Below are 19059 nucleotides of genomic sequence, written 5' to 3'. Positions count from 1 at the left end.
ATGATTCCTTAAAGCATGCCTCAATTCGTTAATCTGTTGATAATTGGAAGGAGGGGTGGTGACTGGCAGACTGCAATGTCATAATTTTTTATTAGAGGAGATTGGTTTTTATAGGTTTATTAATTTAGACTTCAAAATTTAAATCCATTCACAAATTTGCCAATTTCCATCCAAATAAGGGTTAATGAATAGAGAAATATATGATCGTCAACAGTAGTAGTAGTCAGGGCCATTCATTGTGCATCTTCGTCATGTGAAGTTAAATTAATCATTATTTTTAATTCAGTTAAGATTTTATCCATTGTTTGTGATCATTATGGTTTCACTTGTACGGTTAATTTGAAGTGTAGTAATTTAAGCTTGACGCCAAGACAGAAATTAAAGATAATTGATGGGTTTGGCGAGCACTATAGTTGACGTAATATATCCAAGTCAATAGTTTTATTTTATTAAATTTTCATTTACATCTAGTTGACCAATTAATCCGTTGGTAAAATATAAAGAATTTTTTATTTTTTTTTGGCCAAATAATGAAACGATAATAACTGTTATTTCAAACAAGTGATATTTGAGCACGATATTTAATAAATTTCTCTCGTGCTTCTAATGTTTCTCTGACCATGTAGTCATATAAACCAAAAATCAATGGAATAAATTTTTTATTTGAAAACCTAAAGACCATGTAGGTTATTTTAAAAGTAAGCTCATGTCCTTGGAGAAAATTGTCGATCATGCTCATGTCCTTGCAGTAATTCAATTTATGAAGCAATTACTTAATTTAATGCAACACGTACTCAATCGTTTACCAATCGTTTAAATTTCTAAAATCCTTTAATTTATTGTCCACATAGGAAAAAAAAAAAGAAAATTATGTTCTTATTTGTAGATTTTTCAAAGCTTCGTGACCCAATCCTTTTCAGTTCTTCATTTTATCATTCCATACAGAGCTAATTTACTTTCTATGATTCTTATGTACCTTTCTTAATTCTTTCAATCTAATATTATTAGACAAAAACAGAAATTTAAAGCAGTAACAAAATGATTTTTCATCAATAAAAAGCCTTTAATTTATTGGTTAATTAGATAACAATATTTTAGCCAAGTAATTTATGCGTTAATTAAATTAAAAAATCGAAATAATCGGCCATGCAGAATGTTCACCATATATTTAAAGCTAGCATATATTTCACATCACCTTGAACAACTAACTTTGCAGGAAATTAAAAAATGTTTTTTCATCAATAAACAATTCTTGGATTAGGGATTCATAAATTTCAAAATAATCGGCCATGCCCCCATGCACCAATTCTACGCTAATGATCAGTCAATTGTGGACATAAGAATATAAGGTCATCTTACAAAATAATCAATTTGCCGTGTGCAACTAACTGTGCATCAAGTGAACGCGGCTGAAATTAATTAACGTTACAAGTAATCTAATAATGTTAATGCGTAGAAAATTTTTCAATGCATTGTTGGGGGGAAAAAATCGATGTTTAACATCCACGATTCTTTGATGTTTAAGTGCAGTTAATTTTCTGTGTACAAGCTAACTAAATCATAAGTTTGACTCTAATCAAGATGGTGACAGAGTAATAAAATTTTAACCCATTGATTGAATTTAAGAAAAATATCCTGAAAAATATCAGGAGCTTGTGATCTAGAATAAGTTTGACTCTAATCAAGATGGAATTGTCCTGTAGTGAGATTGCACATGCGGATTAGGAGCAATTCCATGTGGAGGCAAGCCGTTTCGCGACACGTGGAAGACCGAAAAGACGAAGTCGGATTACACTGCACGTGCCGTACTTGTCCCTCACTGCACTATTGACACCACCGTGCGGCGTGGAACATGCGATGCATCCGATTACCCTTTGGTAGGTTTGCACGTGCCGCACCCTTGCCAACAGAAATTTGACCCAAGCAAATTAAAATTGAAAATATGTTTAAGTGAAAAATACTTTTTTTTTAATTTTATTTTATTATTATTACCATTATTATTTTGTGTTCATTTTCGTGATGGGTTGATTCGAAGAAAGCAAGTCTACAAACGGCATTGGCTTGTTACGCAGTGAAGGATTGTAGCTTTGTTTGTAACCCACAAGACAAAGATAAAACAATCAATTCATTGTTTGTCCTTTGTTACACTCTAATCTCATTGTTCCAGGCGCCGCATTTAGTCATTGCGATACGACTTGTTTTTTATTTTATTATTTTTTAGTTTTTAGAATGAGATATTTTTTGCCACCCCCCATATGTTTCGATAAATATTATCGTGCACCCACTTGTTTCAACAATAATCGCCGCACACCCATTTTGTTAAGTTTTCCCGTTTAATTTAACGATTGTTATAATTATTTTGGTAGCTATCTCGCGCCTTAATATATGTTTTAAAAATATATTGGTAATACTCCTGCTCACAAATATATTGCCTATTTCTGGTGGCTGCTGCAGTGAGATTTCACTAGAATATTGCAAAAAAATTAGACAAGTTGCAAGGGAGTTGATTAAAGGGATATCAGAGAGTTTGGTATTGGAATTCTGCTACATCGAGAGGGCCATGAATCTAGATTCAGGTTTGCAAATCCTGGTTGCAAATTTGTACCCGCCGTGTCCACAGCCTGAGCTTGCAATGGGAATGCCCCCTCATTCTAATCATGGCCTATTGACTCTCCTCACACAGAATGGGTTTTGTGGTCTTCAGTTGCTACACAATGGAAAGTGGGTCAATGTCAATGCTGTCCCTAACTCATTTCTTGTTAACACTGGTGATCACATTGAGGTATCTTCTTGGATTCTTAATGCCAATTCTACTATACATAGTCCTATCCTTAAAGAAATTTTGTCAAAATGATAAAAATCTCCTTGATGATTCAGTAAATTGTCAAAATGTGTGCAAGCTGAAGCTGCAAAACCCAGTATATCCCGCTCTCACAATTCAATAAGCCGTGTAATCCTCAAGCTTCTTGAAAAACGAACATGTGATAGGTAAGAGATCAAGCAATTGGCGCGAAATTGTCTCCAACACGCAAGATTTTCCCTCCATATTGCTTCGATATTTGCTTGTACAGATTACGTTTTGCAGAGATGAAACTGTTTTTCTGAAATGACAATACTATTTTCTTCTTTGTTCTCTTTATTCTGTGCAACAACTTTAACTTAATTTTTTATTTGTTTATAACACCCCTTGTTCTCTTTCTTCTGTGCAGCAACTTTAATTTAATTTTTTATTTGTTTATAACACAATCTCTATTTTACCCTTGGCTTGTTAAATTAAACGGGAGAACTTAACGGAATGGGTGCGCGGCGATCATTGTTGAAACAAGTAGATGCACGGTAATATTTGTCGAAACATATGGGGGGTGCCGAAAAATAACCCTTTTAGAATCTTAGCAAATTCCTGACCCGGGTTATTCTGACAACATCCCAAGCGCTAAGAAAATTTGATTCCTTGGCATCAAATATGAGCTGGGTGTGGCTTTGACCAATTTGATTTTTGACTTAAGTTATCGGATTCGAAGATTTCAGAGAAGTGGACAAAATAAATCAGGTGACTCCGTGATTTATTTGCAACTGTGCCCAGAATATGAGCAATGAGTCACCTGATTTATTTTGTCAAGCAGTCATATCACCGGCTGTAACTTACGATAAATGTAATTTAGAGAGGTCCTAATAATTAACCACTTAACTTGCTGATGGTGAATAGCTTATATCACATCATTCACGTGTATCATGAAAACACTAATTTAGGGTTAATGATTTAAAGTTTATATACTGGCTAATAGGTCAACTAGTTGATAATTTGATGTTTTATTGGCATTGCAATTGCTAATTCTTGGATTAGGGATTCATAAATTTCAAAATAATCGGCCATGCCCCCATGCACCAATTCTACGCTAATGATCAGTCAATTGTGGACATAAGAATATAAGGTCATCTTACAAAATAATCAATTTGCCGTGTGCAACTAACTGTGCATCAAGTGAACGCGGCTGAAATTAATTAAGGTTACAAGTAATCTAATAATGTTAATGCGTAGAAAATTTTTCAATGCATTGTTGGGGGGAAAAAAATCGGTGTTTAACACCCACGATTCTTTGATGTTTAAGTACAGTTAATTTTCTGTGTACAAGCTAACTAAATCATAAGTTTGACTCTAATCAAGATGGTGACAGAGTAATAAAATTTTAACCCATTGATTGAATTTGATAATATGGCGCTTTTCTCTGCAAGTAGATAGAATTTATATGACTACCCATATATGACTACACATAATTGACCAATTTTGAACGACAAAATCTCACATGATTTATTCAATGCTCATATTCTGGGCACAAAATTACTGTCTATATAAAAAATCTATGTTTAACACCCACGATTCTTTGATGTTTAAGTACAGTTGATTTATATATGTGAGAAAATCGAAAATGGGAAATTTTATTAATTTAAAATGGGATTCCGATTAGAGTCAAATTTTATTAATTTATTCAACATCAAAGAATTTTCTACGCATAAATATCAAGTAGAGCTTATATTAATAAAATTTTTACACATAAAATTTTTACGTAAAAATTCTAGTTGATTAGTTGTCAATATGAACTTTTATTAAAAGTTATAGAATTACTTTCGTAGACAAACTTTTTAAAGTTATATTATGTAAAGAATAAAATAAAATTGTTAAATAAGTAAATGATATTTCAAATATTTTAACATTTAAAAAAAATACAACCTCTACTCCCAAAAATTAAAATTAGAGTCTTTATTAGTAGAGATAAAATAATTTATTTAATTTTTAAAATCTATTAGAAAAACAACCAAACGATAATAAAAATTTTGATAAAATTTGGAGATTAAATCTTCAAATCGTTAACCAGACAATTTTTTTTTTTCCAAAATTTGTCCGGTTTTGATATTTATTCGTAGAAAATTCTTTGATGTTGAATAAATTAATAAAATTTGACTCTAATCGGAATCCCATTTTAAATTAATAAAATTTCCCATTTTCGATTTTCTCACATATATAAATTAACTGTACTTAAACATCAAAGAATCGTGGGTGTTAAACATCGATTTTTTTATATATACAGTAGTTTTCCAATCCAGCTGGATTGGAGTTATAATCCGGGAGACAGTCTATAGCCATTGGATCGAATCCAACGGCAATTTATATTTTTATTTCAAATATTAATTCCGACATTAGGGCCCACATGCAGACTTTGACAATTTTTAATATTAAAATGTAAAGCTGCTTTTAAACAGAGAACCGGATCTTTCCCTCACCGGATTCTTCATCATTTGATTCAAGCAAAAAAGAACTAATATTCACAAATCACCCTTTGGGATTTCCACTTTTCCATCATCCGTTTTAGTATAACATAAATCAAGGGGAAAAAAGGAATAAAACAAGCAGATGATTACACATTCACACTGATTTCCATTTTGTCACCATTTCTTGCCGATGTTGCCGTAATTTTTTTTTTTTTTTTGGTGTTCATCACAAACTTTGTAATTTTCTTAATATTGAGAGCATAAAAAACAATGAGTTCATGATCAATCTGATTTTAGTAAATCAATCAGGTGATCTTTGCTCAATACATTCGAAAGCTAATTAGAAAAAGAGTTTTCTTCACCGGCAACTATAGAGAAGTGCTGGAGCAGGATCTCCAGACTGCAGTCAGGCATCAACATCCATAAAAAACTCACAAAACTTTCTCGCTTATTCACCTTCAGTCTCTTCGTTTCTCATTTTTTTTTTTTTTTCGCTTTCTTCTTCTTCAAAAGCAACGAGCCCTTCCAATCCCTTCTCATGTGGCTCTCTCTTTCCCTCATCATCGGCCCCTTCGCCACCTCTCAACTCACCAGCGGTCACACCGCGTCGGTCATGGCCCAATCGTTGAAACCCCTCCTATCCAGATCCAAACATTAAAAGGAAGCCTTAAAAGCCGCAAAAGAACCGATCTTTAACCCCCACGGTTCGGTTCCGATCATTAAAAAATCAAATGGGTCAATTGGAATTGAGTAAAAAGAGAAGAAATTTGAAGTCTTGCAGGTTGCAGCAATGAAATGAAGAGGATATTGAGATTTTGAAAAAGTCTACGTGTGGGCCCTTATGTCGGAATCAATATTTAAAATAAAAATAAAAGTTGCCCGTTGGATTCAATCCGACGGCTACAGATTGTCTACCGGATTGGAAAATTACTCTTATCATATATATATATATATATATCATATTTTTAAAATTAAATACGATTATACAGGATACAAATTGTGCTGGCGATCAGGAGGATGGCATAGAGGGTCCATGCCAGGCATTTGAGCCACAAAGGGAGCGGAATTATGACGGCTACAAAAATGGCTGTCACAGCAAATAGAAGCCCGAGTCCCTCGAGCACCTGGGCTGCTATAGGAAATCTTGTACGCGTGAGTTTGCCGAGGAAAAGGAAACTGAAGGAAAATATGATGGCAAGAGAAAGGAAATGGAACATGGGAGGCAGCTGGGATTGAACCTGCAAAGATTGAAGAGCAATTTCAATGGCCGATGGTAAGCAAAAGCCTATCATTATCATTGCCCAATCTAGGTTTTGCTGATCAGCAGCCGGTGCTTGTTGTGGTGGTAATACTGGTGGGGTAGTTTTGGCCAAGAGTTGGAAGATTTTTGTGAATATTGATGTAAACGAATCCTTGAAACGATTTACAACGTCCATTAATATTTAGGTTAGGACTAGGTAAGTATATATGCTTCCTAGTTTGTATATGAGTAACGAGACATAAAGACAGTGAGATTAAGCGTGTATTTATGTTACGCAAAGTGCGGACCTCCAAGGGCATTAAATGTAATTTTCGGCTGGCCTGTAAAATTTCATCCAGACCCCTATACTCTGTATTATTTTGTAATTAATTCATAAATATTATAAAAACTTTTTGAATTGTAAAATTTCATTTAGCCCTTTATACTCAATTTTATTTTAGAGTACGAATTCCTCCAATAATTTTAAATTTCCAAAATAACCTCTATTTAATTCAAAATATAATAATTATTAAATAAATTATAATCATTATATTATTATTTTATTATAATCATAAATATAATTATATTTTTTAAATAGATTATTATTGTTATTATTACTAACAAGAATAAAAAGTATTATAATTAATTAATCTATTGACAATAATTAATAATAATTTTTTCATTAAATTGTTAATAATAGTAATAATTAATGATAATTATTATTAATAATTAATTTTTGAATAATAATAAAAATAAAAATAATTATTATGATAAAAATTAATTAAGGATTTTATAGCAATTTGTTACAATATAACTCATTTTGATTTTGATTCTAAGATAAAATAAACACATTAATGGTAATACAACTCATTCTAATTACGATTTATACAGTTCAAATAAATAAATTATTCTGACTCCAATTCTTCATTTTGATTCTAGCTATTCCGACTCTAACTCATTATGTTTCCAGCTAAATTCAATTCATATTTTGTGAATGCATTATAAAATTCATAATACTTATGAATAAATTGTAAATAATATAGAGTGGTTCACAATTTTATAGTAAATTGTAAATAATACTTATGAAGAATTGAAATCAGAATAATTTATTTGCTTGAATTACATGAATCGTAATTAGAATGAGTTGTATTACTATTTATGTGTTTATTTTGTTTTAGAATTAAAATCAGAATGAGTTAAATTGTAACAAATTGCTATAAAATTGTTAATTAATTTTTATCATAATTTTTATTTTATATTTTTTTTTTATTATTCAAAATTAATTATTGATAATAATTATCATTAATTATTACTATTATTAACAATTTAACAAAAAAATTATTATTAATTATTGTCAATAGATTAATTAATTATAATACATTTTATTCTTATTATTAATAACAACAATAATAATCTATTTAAAAAATATAATTATATTTATGATTATAATAAAATAATAATTATAATAATTATAATTTATTTAATAATTATTATATTTTTAATTAAATGGAGATTATTTTGAAAATTTAAAATTATAGAGGGGCGAATTCGTACTCTAAAATAAAATTGAGTGTAAAGGGTTAACTGAAATTTTACAATTCAAAAAGTTTTATGATATTTATGAATAAATTATAAATAATATAGAGTATAGGGGTCGTAAAGAAACTTTACAGGCACCCCCCGAGTGGTTCAAGGGGTCCAGATGACATTTTATAGGCCAGGCGCCCGAGTGGTACAAGGGGTCCGGATGACATATCACGGGCCAACCACCCGATAGTGACGAGGGGTCCAGAGGACATTTTACAGGCCAGGCGCCCGAGTGGTACAAGGGGTCCAGATGACATATCACAGGCCAACCACCCGGTAGTGACAAGGGGTCCGGATGACATTTTACAGGCCAGCCACCCGAGAGTAGCAAGACTGCAAGAGGTCCGGTCAGTGTAATCAACTTGTCACTGTGTAATAAATAAATAAATAATTACCCGAGAGTAACAAGGGGTCCGGTCAGTGTAACCAACTTGTCACTGTTTAATAAAAATAAATAAATAATTTGAAGAGAAAAGCAGAAAGTGGAGATTAAAGTTGAATGAATTATTTATCTGATTCAGTTGGTCTCAGACTCTATGGACAGTAATGTAAAAGTCATCATGAGAGTTGTATATGTTCAAAAAGGGGATGTCCTTGGAAATACTTTCCAAGGGAAAAATATTTAAGTAGCATGCGAAGTAATTACTCATATTATATTTGGATGCACTTTAATTCTCAATTCTTCATAAATTAATATATAGTGAACATTTAATTAGTTTCATATTTTTATCGGATAACCATTAATTTTATATTTTAAAAAAATAATAAATAGGTCAGTTCAAGATAAAATTTAAATTTATTATATTTAATTGAATTGTAGGAGATTAACCTGATTATTATATGTGAATACACTCATATTATTTAATATTTTAATTTTATTTTATTACATTGTGAGATGTCTGTATAATTGAAAAAAAAAAAAAAAAGAACAAGAAGAAAAGAATAGTTGATGTCTAAGTTGTAAATATATTTATTAATATTTTTTTAATTTTTCTAAGAGTAGATGATAGAGAAGTGGACAAAACCCAAGGGGCTAGGGCAAATATGTTTATATTTGTTACATGTCAAACTCTAAGTCCCCATATGACCCGTTTGCAATGTACAAGATATATTTTAAGTTCTTCCTGGAAGATGCACGCTAATTTTAAAGCAGATACAAAATTATCTTATTTGGTTCCAACAATTGGAAATGCACATAACAAAAATCTTATCCCAGAAATATATTATTTCGTTTTGAGTGATGTTACGCAAATGTGGGGAAAAAAATTAATAATAATAACATGACGGAGAACATCGGTCTTGTATGGATTAGCAAGTTCTGTAAGAAAAAAACATAAAAGCAAGCTTTTTGAGAGATGAGACAGTTGTGATTTTCCATGAGAGTGTAAAAATAAAAGAAAAAAATCTTAAAAAATAGCGGCAGAAGAAGAAGCCCAAATTCAAGTTCGTCAATCAGCCCCCAAAAGATCCCTAACTTCCGACTTATCCAACTGACTTGACCTTCAATATGTTTAACAAGTACTCGAAATGATCTATACTTTTTTTATTCCCCCCACTTTTTTTTTTTTTTATTTGTTTCCAAAAATAAAAAAAATAAAATACAAAGAAAGGAAGATCAGAAAGTAGAGTATAGTACAACAAATGATAATAAATATCATAACGGATAACATAATATGACGGCGATCGAGAAGATGGCATAGAGGGTCCATGTGACGCATTTGAGCCACAACGGGAGCGGAATTATGATGGCTACAAAAAATGGCTGCCTCCGCCAAAATAAAAAATTACACCAACAGGCTCGAGCACTTGAGCTATCGCTAGAACCGGTGAAGCCATGAATTTTGCCAAAGAAGAGAAAATCGAAGGAAAATATGATTGCAAGGCCTAGAAAATGTAGCAACACTGGTGGGTGCTGGGATTCATCACTAAAAAATGAAAGTTTTTATTTTAGTTTATTTCCAGACTATTTGTCTTTAGGTTCATCTAGTAATTTCAATCTTAAAATTTTCATATTTTTACTAATAACTTGAGTAAATCATACACAACAAGCAGACAAAGAGAGCCTCAATTGGTTTGATTACGCGATCTTTTGGGTTCATAATTTAGAAGCTTATTATTAAAGTTTAATTTGTGATTATCATTTACGGTGCCACCTGAAATAACTGTAAAATATACCAGACATAACCACCGCATCCAGTAAAGCCACAAGCTTGATCCGATGCTATGCCTCTTTACAACTGCTCCTCGGCATGTCTTTGGAGTCCACTGTTTCCATCCCTCCGTCACAAAAAATCCCACCCCCAATTTCCCGCAACTGTAATTCAAAGAAACAAACATTCTCTTCGCTCAATCTTTAAAGCAAAATCATCGCTTTCACTCTCCGCCAAAACCAACAACGCTTCAACAGAGGGGTTACATTTTCTCCAAGAAATAACAACTCTTTGTGAAGAATCCAAAAGCCTCAACAAGGCTTTGTCTCTCTTGCAAGAAAACTTACACAATGCTGACCTGAAAGAAGCTACGGGTGTCTTGTTACAAGCCTGCGGCCACGAAAAGGACATTGAAATTGGTAAAAGAGTTCATGAACTGATTTCTGCATCGACCCAGTTTAGTAATGACTTTATTATTAATACTCGTCTCATTACTATGTACTCTCTGTGTGGGTTTCCGTTGGATTCCCGTAGAGTCTTTGATAGTTTGAAGACAAGGAATCTGTTCCAGTGGAATGCGTTAGTTAGTGGGTTTACTAAAAATGAGCTTTATCCTGATGTGTTGAGCATTTTTGTTGAATTGTTATCGGATACTGAGCTTAAACCTGATAATTTTACTTTCCCTTGCGTGATTAAGGCTTGTGGAGGGATTGCTGATGTGAGTTTTGGTAGTGGTGTTCATGGGATGGCTGCGAAGATGGGTTTGATTGGAGATGTGTTTGTGAGTAATGCTTTGATTGCAATGTACGGGAAATGTGCGTTTGTTGAGGAAATGGTGAAATTGTTTGAGGTAATGCCTGAAAGAAACTTGGTTTCTTGGAATTCTATTATTTGTGGTTCTTCTGAGAATGGTTTTTCTTGTGAGAGTTTTGATTTGTTAATCAAAATGATGGGTTGTGAGGAAGGTTTCATTCCGGATGTCGCAACGGTAGTTACTGTGTTACCAGTGTGTGCAGGGGAAGGAAATGTAGATCTGGGGATATTGGTTCATGGTTTGGCAGTAAAATTAGGTCTTACTCGAGAATTAATGGTGAACAATGCGCTGGTTGATATGTATGCAAAATGTGGGTTCTTGTCTGAAGCCCAAATCCTGTTTGATAAGAACAATAATAAAAATGTTGTCTCTTGGAATACCATTATTGGGGCTTTTTCTATGGCAGGAGATGTATGTGGAACATTTGATCTTCTGCAAAAAATGCAGATGAAAGAGGAGGAAATGAAGCCAAATGAGGTGACAGTTTTGAATGTATTGACAAGCTGTTCGGAGAAGTCAGAGTTACTGAGCTTGAAGGAACTTCATGGTTATTCACTAAGACATGGGTTTGACAATGATGAACTCGTAGCCAATGCTTTTGTTGTAGCGTATGCAAAGTGTGGATCTGAAATTTCTGCTGAGAATGTTTTTCATGGTATGGACTCTAGGACAGTAAGCTCTTGGAATGCACTTATCTGTGGTTATGCTCAGAATGGTGATCATTTGAAGGCTTTAGATTATTTCCTTCAAATGACACATTCAGACTTAGAACCTGACTTATTTAGCATAGGTAGCCTCATATTAGCTTGCACCCATCTGAAATCCCTCCACCGTGGCAAAGAGATTCATGGATTTGTAATACGGAATGGGTTAGAAGGAGATTCATTTACAGGTATCTCACTCCTTTCACTTTACATGCATTGTGAGAAATCATCTTCTGCTAGAGTACTGTTTGACGAAATGGAAGATAAGAGCTTAGTATCTTGGAACACAATGATAGCTGGTTACTCCCAGAACAAGCTTCCAGTTGAAGCCATAGTTCTTTTCCGAAGGATGTTTTCCATAGGAGTTCAACCTTGTGAGATCTCCATAGTTAGTATTCTTAGTGCTTGTTCACAGTTATCAGCTTTGCGGCTGGGGAAAGAAACACATTGCTATGCTCTAAAAGCTATCCTCACTAATGATGCATTTGTTGCTTGTTCAATTATAGATATGTATGCAAAATGTGGGTGTCTAGAACAATCTCGAAGAGTTTTTGACAGGTTGAAGGATAAAGATGTAACATCATGGAATGCTATAATAGGAGGACATGGAATACATGGATATGGAAAAGAGGCAATAGAGCTGTTTGAAAAGATGCTGGCGCTAGGCCATAAGCCAGATACCTTCACATTTGTTGGTATTTTGATGGCCTGTAACCATGCTGGGCTGGTTGAAAATGGGCTGAAATATTTCAGTCAGATGCAGAAACTTCATGCAGTAAAGCCAAAACTCGAGCATTATGCATGTGTTGTGGACATGCTGGGTCGTGCAGGAAAATTGGATGATGCTTTTAAGCTCATAATTGAGATGCCTGAGGAAGCAGATGCTGGAATCTGGAGCTCATTGCTCCGTTCTTGCAGAACCTATGGTGCTTTGAAGATGGGAGAAAAAGTTGCCAAAACATTACTGGAATTGGAGCCAGACAAAGCAGAAAATTACGTGTTAGTCTCAAATATATACGCTGGATCAGAGAAGTGGGATGATGTGAGGATGATGCGCCAAAGGATGAAGGAGAGAGGCCTTCAAAAGGAAGCTGGCTGCAGTTGGATTGAACTTGGAGGAAACATTCACAGCTTTGTTGTTGGTGATAATATGCACCCGGAGTGGGAGGAAATCCGGGGAATGTGGGGAAGATTGGAGGAACAAATAAGTAAAATTGGATATAAACCATACACAGAAGCCGTGCTTCACGAACTAGAAGAAGAGGAGAAGGTAAACATATTGAGGGGACATAGTGAGAAGCTTGCAATTTCATTTGGGCTGTTAAAGACAACTAAAGACCTGACACTGAGAGTTTGCAAGAACCTGCGCATTTGTGTAGATTGTCATAATGCAGCTAAGTTGATTTCAAAGGTTGCTGAGAGGGAAATAGTTGTTAGAGACAACAAGCGGTTCCATCATTTTAGAGATGGGGTTTGCTCTTGTGGAGATTATTGGTAGTTGTTGGCAAATGATAGTGCAATGATGAGATGTATACAAGAATTTGATTCTACCTTGGATTGGTCAGCTTTTTAATCCACACTTGTGTTGCAAAATCATGAAATAGGTAAATGTTTTACCTGTTGCCTAAAATTAGAACCATCAAAAATACCAATTTATTTAAAATTGTTAAATATTTAGGGTAATGACATTTATAGACTCACTATCTTATTAAAATTATCTCAAGGATTCTTTTAACGCTAATGCATGAATATATCTCCAAGATTTTAAATAACCAAGTCTCTCTCTTATGGGCTTACCTTTTCTTTTTTATGAAGAATGTATAAAATTATTGTCACCATAATTTTTCTCGTTATTAATAATAATTTCTTTTTTTTTTTTACCGATAACCGTTGTTTCTGTATGTCCGTGTATATATAAATTGTCATTTAAAATGTATATATAATGAAATTTTAAAAAAAAATTGTGACTGACGTTAATTGACTTGAGGAGGTCATGCGGTTATTTTTTCTTAAACATAAAACATTTACTAAATAATAGTAATGACCTTAAAGGGTATAAAAGTACTTTTATACTTAACAAATAAATTACAAAATAAAAAGTTCACAAATGAAGCTTGTGTACATAATGCTCTCGCTCTTTCTTCTCTAACAGGTTTAGCTAATAAATAATAGGGAGCACAGGGTCAACAGCAGTCAACCAAGAAGCCGTTCCGGAAAATGAGCAGGCCCCACAAACGCTGAGCCAAAAGCATTTTTTTTCCCTTATAGCAAATGGAGATGAAGGCAGCAGCGTCTTCGCCGCCGCCGCCGTCGAACTCGGAGTCGCAGAACTCAGCCACTCAACCGATTCAACCAAAGCGGGAGGTAGATGATGCTCCAACGACCAACAACAGCGGTGCCTTCGATGTGTTCGACCAAAAGCCTGAGACAAAACCTCCCTTAACTTCCGAACATTTTCAGTCAGTTCTCTCTCTCTCTTTCCTTTTCTTTTTAATATTTGTTTATTCGCTTTTTAACATTTTCAGTCAGTTCAGTTCTAATTCTTTCTATTTAAATTTTATATAAATTCTCATGGTACTATGTGCTGGCTGTTACTGTTACTTGACTTGCTAAGTGTGCACATTTATGATGATTAAGTCCACTTAAGTATTTCTGGGTAGTGGGTTCCATAAAGTCGGGGCCTTTTAATTAGAAAGATTTTGGTCAACTCTTTTGGATGAGGTTTTGATATCTAAGCCATTGTCACATATGGAACCTCACACTACTCTTGACTGTAGATGAGTAATTTCCCTGTTCAATGATAAATCCTGACCACTAGAGTTCAAAGGTGAAGTTGCATCCAATGCAATCTAAAGGAAGAAAGAGCTGCTTGGATTTTTAATCTGAATTAAATTAAGATAATGCATAAATTTGATCGAATCAATGATTAATCTGAATTTCTAGTAATGATGAGTTATTCCCTAGCTTTTATGCACCGATATATTGTATTTCATGACTATCTACATTCCAAATCTTTCAAGTTAAAGCTAATCACTTTTTGAGGTTGTCGAACATGTACCTTGTTTTTCTCGTTAAGCTTTTGATTGACTATATGACATCTTGATACTCCCAAGACATAACCATATATTAACTGTCCAATGCTGTTGAATATTGATATGATATATCCTACTTTGATCAGGATTCTTAAAAATGCAGACTACATGGAGAAGTTCCAAAAGTATGAAGCTGACTACACTCATCGGTTGATGGCAAAATACTTCTCAAAGAATAATATTTACGGGGGTAGATAAACTATTTCTCTTAGTGATTCCTCTATATATTTAAATAAACCTTATTTCTGAAATTGTCTGCTGAATACAGTGGTTAAACTTTTGTTCTGGATTTCTTGTTCTTCCAGGGAACGTATTTGATGACAAAACGACAATAGATGACGAGACTATAATGTCAAGCAGGTAGGACGAATATTTCATTCGTGACTTGTAACCACTTATGCTTTATCATAGACTAAGATATGTGTGGCAAATTTTGTTTAGGTGGCCTTGCATTCAAACATTTGCAGACCCAATGCAGGGTTATGAGGACCAGAATATCAGTGGTTCAACATCAACAGTAGAGACTCCTAATAACATCTCCAACGGCAAGCACACGCCAAAGAAGAATAGTTGAGAACCAATTTGTTTTTTATCTCTCAAACATGGTATTGTATATAAACAAAATGTGGATGCTCCAGACCAACCAGTATGGCGAAAATATGAACCACAACTTTTCTCTAATCTAATTCTCAGTATTTTCTTTCTTTTCCTTTTGTTTTGGGGTTTAAACTGCATTTTCACATCCAGTGGTAAGGCATGGTGATTGTTAATGTGTTCATGTCAACTAGCAAAGGATTACAGTCTCAGAGGTGACAGAAGGGGATGCAGAATGCAAAATCTTGAAGATGAGAGTTCCAGTCCATAATTTCATTAGGTTTGAGTTCAATTTTTTATCCTTAGTTTGATCTAGTAGGAGGGTGTTACAGCAATGTTAAACCACAGTGGGATAGGTTATTATACTGGTGATCAAAATATGATTTCTAGATGGTGAGATATGAGTTCATTTAGGTATGGAATATGCACATTTCATAATTTGTGAAGAAATATGAGATTGTGAGCGTTTAAGTTTCATACATGAGTTATATACTCAATAGGGTGGCGGATACAGTTGCAGATGAAAATGATTTTTAATAACATGAGTTGGAGTTCAGTTCTGCTTATTCATGTTTAGTGTTTCCTCATGACTCATGAGATAGTTATTCCTTGAGTTTGGTTCCTACTTCCTGTACATGTAATAATGATTTCCCAGATTGTCGACACCTATAATTTGCGACTTGGCATGGATTCAGTCATTTAAACCGCTATCTTGATTCTCCTAAGAGTCCTGTCACCTTCTACAAAAATGCCAATTTTGTAATTTGTAAGCATTGCCTCTTCTAAGTATATTACGCAAATGTCTAATCTCAATATAGTACTTGTTGATGTTGAAATCTGGTCGCCCTTTGCCCGACCAGATTGGATCACCAACAGTTGTTTAGACAATGACGATAAGGTTGCACTCCACAAGCTTTAGCAATTTCTCGAGCTCCTGGGATTCAAATCACCCTTCCTTTTCTTCCCAGACCTACGTGCACATAAACAAATCAGAGGCACTGGTAGTTTTTCCGACGCAAACCCTTCGATACTTAAGTCAGTATGCGGGGTTTACGGGAAAATTGTATGATTTTAGTTTATGCACACTAACTGCAATGTTTTTAAAGTAAAGTGTATTTAGGATTCTTATGTGGGAATGCCTGGTATCAATTCGGCAGAATTTTCCCCTCTCTCTTTTGTGTATCCCTCTTTCCATCGATTTCTCAGCTTTTATAAGTGATCATCCCACTTTCTCAGAGTATTTTCCATGCCCGTCATACTTGGGTGATCAAGGGCGTTAATAGGTCTTCAACGACCGAACGTGGGTGAACGTAGGGCATCGTGTTCTCCCCAGCGGTTTGGGGCGTGGCGAAACTGTCGCGTGGTTGTGAGATCGTGTCTTCTCTTTGAGTGACAAGTACCTGGTCGATAGAAACTTCTGGTCGGTATTCGTTTTTGGTCGGCACATGCTCCACAAAGGATATACTACCAGGAATCCACCTCCCTACGTGTTTTGTTACCTCAAGTCGTTTATTTTTCTTTGTGTTATACGTCTCTTGTCGTTGCTTATCGTTTTCCTTAACCTTGTTTTTGTTTTCAGATTCATGGGGTATGGTCAGTAGACTTGACGACGACCCACTGCTCAAATCAGTGGGGCCCAAAATGGTCAAAGATGTTGAGAGCATGGATCTTGGCGAGCTGGGAGGCTCTCTCCAGAGGGTTGCTTTTAAGCTTGCCACTTTGGCTTCCTGTTATAAGCACAAGACCGTGCGCCACGAGAGGAAGCTACAAGCGGAGATTCAGGACCTGAAGAAAAAGGCTGAATCTGCTGACCGCTCTAAGGAGAAGATGCTTGATCTGCACAGGCAAGTTATGGACCTGGAGGAGAAAGTTGTTATTGCTGAGTCCAAAACTTCTAAGCTTGAAAGTGAGTTGGTTGATTTGAAGTCTGTTTTCGAGGCTACCCAAAGCGAGCGAGACACTCAGAAGACGGCCTACGAGGAGCAAATCAAGTCCTTAAACGAGCAGATAGCTGAACTGAAGGGTAAAGCTGCTAACGTGGACGACCGACTGGATGCGGAGTATGATTCTGGACTTACTTTTTGCTATAAATGCATCATGTTTGTGCTCAAGAAAGAATATTTGGAGCTGAACATGAACAAGCTGGAGACGGGCGTACAGGAGTATATGGCCAAGCAAGGCCAGGGGGACAAGAACCAGGGAGAGGTTCCTCCGAGCAGAGAGCAGTGAAAAGATACGGGGGACCAGGCTTCGGACGCGGGTCGAGAGGTGGTGTTTGCTCCTTCAGAAGTCGTTAACCTTTCTTTGCCTGAGACTGTTGATCCCCCTTCTGTTGAAGTTGTTGACCCTTCTGCTCATAACCCATAAATTTTAACATCTATGTAAATCATAAACGTTTGCTTAGTTACAAACATTGGAAATTTAAAGACTTTTGACGCTTTCTAATTGTTTCCTTGGTAGACTTTTCCTTATGAATTGCTTTGGAAAGTTATTTGAAAATTGTGCCTGTTTGTCCTCAGGCTGTTCTGTGTATTAATAAATTTGGTGGATTTTACCTGCTCACCCGCCTGAATAGGCAATTCTTTTGCCTTAATAAAATTTGTTGATTTTTGTCTGCTCGTCCTCAGGTGGCTGAGCAGGAATAGGCAACTCCTTTGCCTTAACATAATTTATAGAATTCACCTGCTGGTCCTTTAAGCAACCGAGCAGGAATGGGCAACTCTTTTTGCCTTGACGTAATTTGTAGAATTTGCATGGTGGTCCTTTAAGCGACCAAGTAGGAATGGGCAACTCTTTTTGTCTTGACGTAATTTGTAGAATTTGCCTGCTGGTCCTTTAAGCGACCAAGAAGGAATAGGCAACTCTTTTTGCCTTGCTATAATTTGTAGAATTTGCTTGTTGGTCATTTAAGCGATCGAGTAGGAATGGACAACTTTTTTTGCCTTAAAGTAATTGGTTCTAACAAGGTAGCTATGAACTAAATTCATCTCTATTAAATATTTGGCTAGTTACAACAGGTAAGACACATGCACATGCTACACTTTATGGAATATTTTGCTTACTGGAAATATTTTTTTAAGTGCTCAGCGTTCCATGATCTCTTCACCTCTCGTCCATCTGGGTATGTCATCTTATAGGTTCTTATCCCACAAGTTGCTCGCACCACCCTGTACGGGCCTTCCCAATTCGGACCAAGAACGTCTTGGTTAGGATCTTTTGTGTTCTGGTTCACCTTTCTAAGCACCCAATCTTCGGCTCGGGATTGCCTTATGCGTACATTTTGGTTATAGTAGCGCATGATCCTCTGCTAACACTGAGCTACCTTCTGCGAGGCTTTTTCTCTTTTTCCCTCCAACAGATTTAGGTTTATACACATTTGCTCGTCATTCTGTTCCTCGTTGAAATACTTTGTCTGGTGCGTTCCCACTCCAATTTCTGCTGGGATCACAGCCTCGTGACCGAAGGCTAAGGCAAACAAGATTTCTTCAGTGGCGATTTTGTGGGTTGTCCGATAGGCCCATAACACTCCTGGTAGTTCATCAACCCAACCTCTTTTTTTCTCTCCCAACCTGGTTTTCAGGAGATTCTTTATGACCTTATTGGTTGCCTC

General features: G+C 35.2%; 2 protein-coding genes across 3 annotated transcripts; both read left to right on the top strand.

Moving 5' to 3' along the window:
* The first annotated feature begins 10237 nt into the window (after positions 1 to 10237).
* Positions 10238 to 13344, top strand: LOC18049700 (pentatricopeptide repeat-containing protein At1g18485). Its single transcript, XM_006440773.2, has one exon. The coding sequence runs from the start codon at positions 10319 to 10321 to the stop codon at positions 13259 to 13261; it is 2943 nt and encodes a 980-aa protein (XP_006440836.1). The 5' UTR covers positions 10238 to 10318; the 3' UTR covers positions 13262 to 13344.
* Positions 13345 to 13865: 521 nt separating this feature from the next.
* LOC18049699 lies at positions 13866 to 18004 on the top strand. Of its 2 annotated transcripts, none has more exons than XM_006440772.2 (5): positions 13866 to 14222; positions 14942 to 15045; positions 15161 to 15215; positions 15297 to 15424; positions 17029 to 18004. In XM_006440772.2, the coding sequence occupies exons 1-5, from the start codon at positions 14035 to 14037 to the stop codon at positions 17676 to 17678; spliced, it is 1125 nt and encodes a 374-aa protein (XP_006440835.2). In that variant the 5' UTR covers positions 13866 to 14034; the 3' UTR covers positions 17679 to 18004. The 2 variants fall into 2 exon arrangements, with proteins under 2 accessions (XP_006440835.2, XP_024045249.1); XM_024189481.1 differs by having other exon boundaries at positions 14163 to 14222; positions 14959 to 15045.
* The last annotated feature ends 1055 nt before the right edge of the window (positions 18005 to 19059 follow it).

The sequence above is a fragment of the Citrus clementina genome, unplaced genomic scaffold (genome assembly GCF_000493195.1).
Source record: "Citrus clementina cultivar Clemenules unplaced genomic scaffold, Citrus_clementina_v1.0 scaffold_3, whole genome shotgun sequence".
Taxonomy (NCBI): domain Eukaryota; kingdom Viridiplantae; phylum Streptophyta; class Magnoliopsida; order Sapindales; family Rutaceae; genus Citrus; species Citrus x clementina.
Note: the sequence above shows the minus strand (reverse complement) of the source record. Positions and strands in the feature narration are given on the sequence as shown.

Bases quoted from the DNA above. Each gene is read 5' to 3' on its own strand.
- LOC18049700 (XM_006440773.2), top strand. From the start codon at position 10,319: ATGCCTCTTTACAACTGCTCCTCGGCATGTCTTTGGAGTCCACTGTTT.
- LOC18049699 (XM_006440772.2), top strand. From the start codon at position 14,035: ATGGAGATGAAGGCAGCAGCGTCTTCGCCGCCGCCGCCGTCGAACTCG. The intron at 15,046-15,160 runs GTAGATAAACTA...TTGTTCTTCCAG, and splicing joins AAAGAATAATATTTACGGGG to GGAACGTATTTGATGACAAA. The intron at 15,216-15,296 runs GTAGGACGAATA...AATTTTGTTTAG, and splicing joins GAGACTATAATGTCAAGCAG to GTGGCCTTGCATTCAAACAT.